Here is a 1,910-nt window from a genome sequence, read left to right as displayed (position 1 = left end):
TTCCTGCTCACCCCTCCTCTCTCCCAGCCCTGGGAGCCCCTCTCCTCCCCTGTACACTTCCCTAGGACATCCTGGGAGAGGTCCGTAAGGAAGGCAGACCAGACGGACAGGGGGCAGAAAGGGACAGAAGACGCATGCAGAAATAACGAGGAAAACCGGGAGAAGCGCCAAACGATGGAGAGACACAAATCAGAGACTGAGATAAACAGAGAGAGACGGAGACACACACACACACACACACACACACACACACACACACACACACACGGCTCAGGAGAGAGGGACCGAGAGCACTGGGAGGTGGGCAGACTCGGAGGAGAGGACCGGGCCGGGTAGGGGGCAGTCATGGGCTGCAGGGACTGAGGAGACAAAGGGGAGCTCTGGGCCGGTCGCCCCACTGCTGCCGGAAGGGCTGAGGAAGGAGCGGCTGGGACCATGGCACAGGCTCGGGGCCGCGGGCCACGCCTGCCACAAAGCCCCATTGTCCTGCCCCTTTCCCCAGCCTGGGGCAGGGGCGGGCCGCCCAGTGACACACGCTTTGTCGCAAGCTGGCTCCTCGCTCTCCTGTCGACAGGAGGTCGACAGCAATCGCAGAGGGACTTACAGGCCAGTGAGTCACCGACCCCCCTGACCCTGGGCCTGAAGGCCAGCACGCACCATCGCACCATCGCAGCTCCCTGGTGCTCACACGGGGAGGGGCGAGTCCTGGCCGGGGCACGAGTGCCGAGCCCGGAGACGGGCATTCCCATCCCAAGGCGCTTTCATTTCTCAAGGACCTAGAAATCTAATCTGAGAACCAACTCCCGTCTTCCTAACCCCAGCCCAGGGGTCCAGGCCCCAGCCCTTCCTCCCTCAGATCCAAGAATGCAGCCCCAGCTCCTGGTTCCTGAGACCCAGGGTGCAGGCCCAGCTCCTCCTCCCTCAGACCCAGGAAGGTGGTTATGGGGTGTCATTACACTCAGGAACCCGGGCTCCCTCCAGGGTCAAGGGGTCATGAGGAGGAGAGCCGTGGGGGCAGGAGGAATGTGTGTGGGAGGCCTAGGTGAGAAGGGAAGGGTGGGGCCAGTCTCTGGCTCCAGGAACCGGGGAGACACAGGGTTAAAAGGAAGGGCCAGGAGTACCTGGGGGCAGACCCAGCCTCTTCCCAGGAGGCCAGGAGCCGGGGGTGTCCGTGCAGCTGTCCACGCAGCCCTGCACCCTCCGTTCTTCTTGTTCCGACCCGAGGCACCCTCTTTCTCGGCCCTCCTCCGCAGTACTCCCTGCGCCTGACCCTGCTGCCTGGGCAGTCTTGGGCGTCCCTCCCCACAGCCCGAGGACCCCTTGGCCAAGAGGCAGCTGGCCCAGCAGGTAAGTCCGCATGGCATCCCAGAACCTCCAGGTGTGGGGCGGTGCCCTGAGCTCTGAGCCCAGATGCAGGACAGTCTCAAGAGGAGGAGGGGTGTGAGGGGCCCCTGGGCTCACCCTCCTGCTGCTGGGGCGGCAGAGCAGAGCCGCAGAGGCTCCCCCAGTCCCGAGGTCACTGTGCTCCCGGTGCCACCTGCCTGCGGAGGACAGGGCTGGGGAAAGGAGGAGCCAGGTTAGGTGGGTCGGGGTGAAGGGAGAGCAGACCAGGGAGGAGGAGAGGATGAGGAGGGAGCAGACGAGGGGAGGGCTGGCCCGGCTGAGGCTATCGGGGCTAGCTCACTAACCAGCCTGGCTTCCCCCCAGGATCGGCCATGAGGAAGCTGATGGGAGTGCTGGTCCTGATGGCTGCAGGTGGGAGCGGGGGAGGGCTGGGGACAGGGAGGAGGTTGGGGTGGGGGTGGCGCGCAGGCGTGGGGTGGGTGGCTTTGCAGTGAGAGTAGGCCAAGGATGGGACCCGGTGGGGAAGGGAGGCTGCAGGGGGCAGGGACGGGCCTCGGCCCAAACGG

At 65.3% G+C, this 1,910-nt stretch overlaps 1 protein-coding gene across 1 annotated transcript in view; it reads left to right on the top strand.

Moving 5' to 3' along the window:
- The first annotated feature begins 530 nt into the window (after positions 1–530).
- Positions 531–1,910, top strand: part of KLK6 (kallikrein related peptidase 6) — a 30,232-nt gene continuing 28,852 nt past the window's right edge. The window contains exons 1-3 of the mRNA XM_006144668.2: positions 531–610; positions 1,254–1,347; positions 1,708–1,755. Of these exons, the coding sequence (XP_006144730.1) occupies positions 1,716–1,755 (40 nt within the window). The 5' untranslated portion in view covers positions 531–610; positions 1,254–1,347; positions 1,708–1,715. The remainder of the gene's footprint in view (positions 611–1,253; positions 1,348–1,707; positions 1,756–1,910) is intronic.

The sequence above is a fragment of the Tupaia chinensis genome, unplaced genomic scaffold, assembly GCF_000334495.1.
Source record: "Tupaia chinensis unplaced genomic scaffold, TupChi_1.0 Scaffold000129_1, whole genome shotgun sequence".
NCBI lineage: Eukaryota > Metazoa > Chordata > Mammalia > Scandentia > Tupaiidae > Tupaia > Tupaia belangeri.
This window is presented reverse-complemented; position numbering and strand designations above follow the sequence as displayed.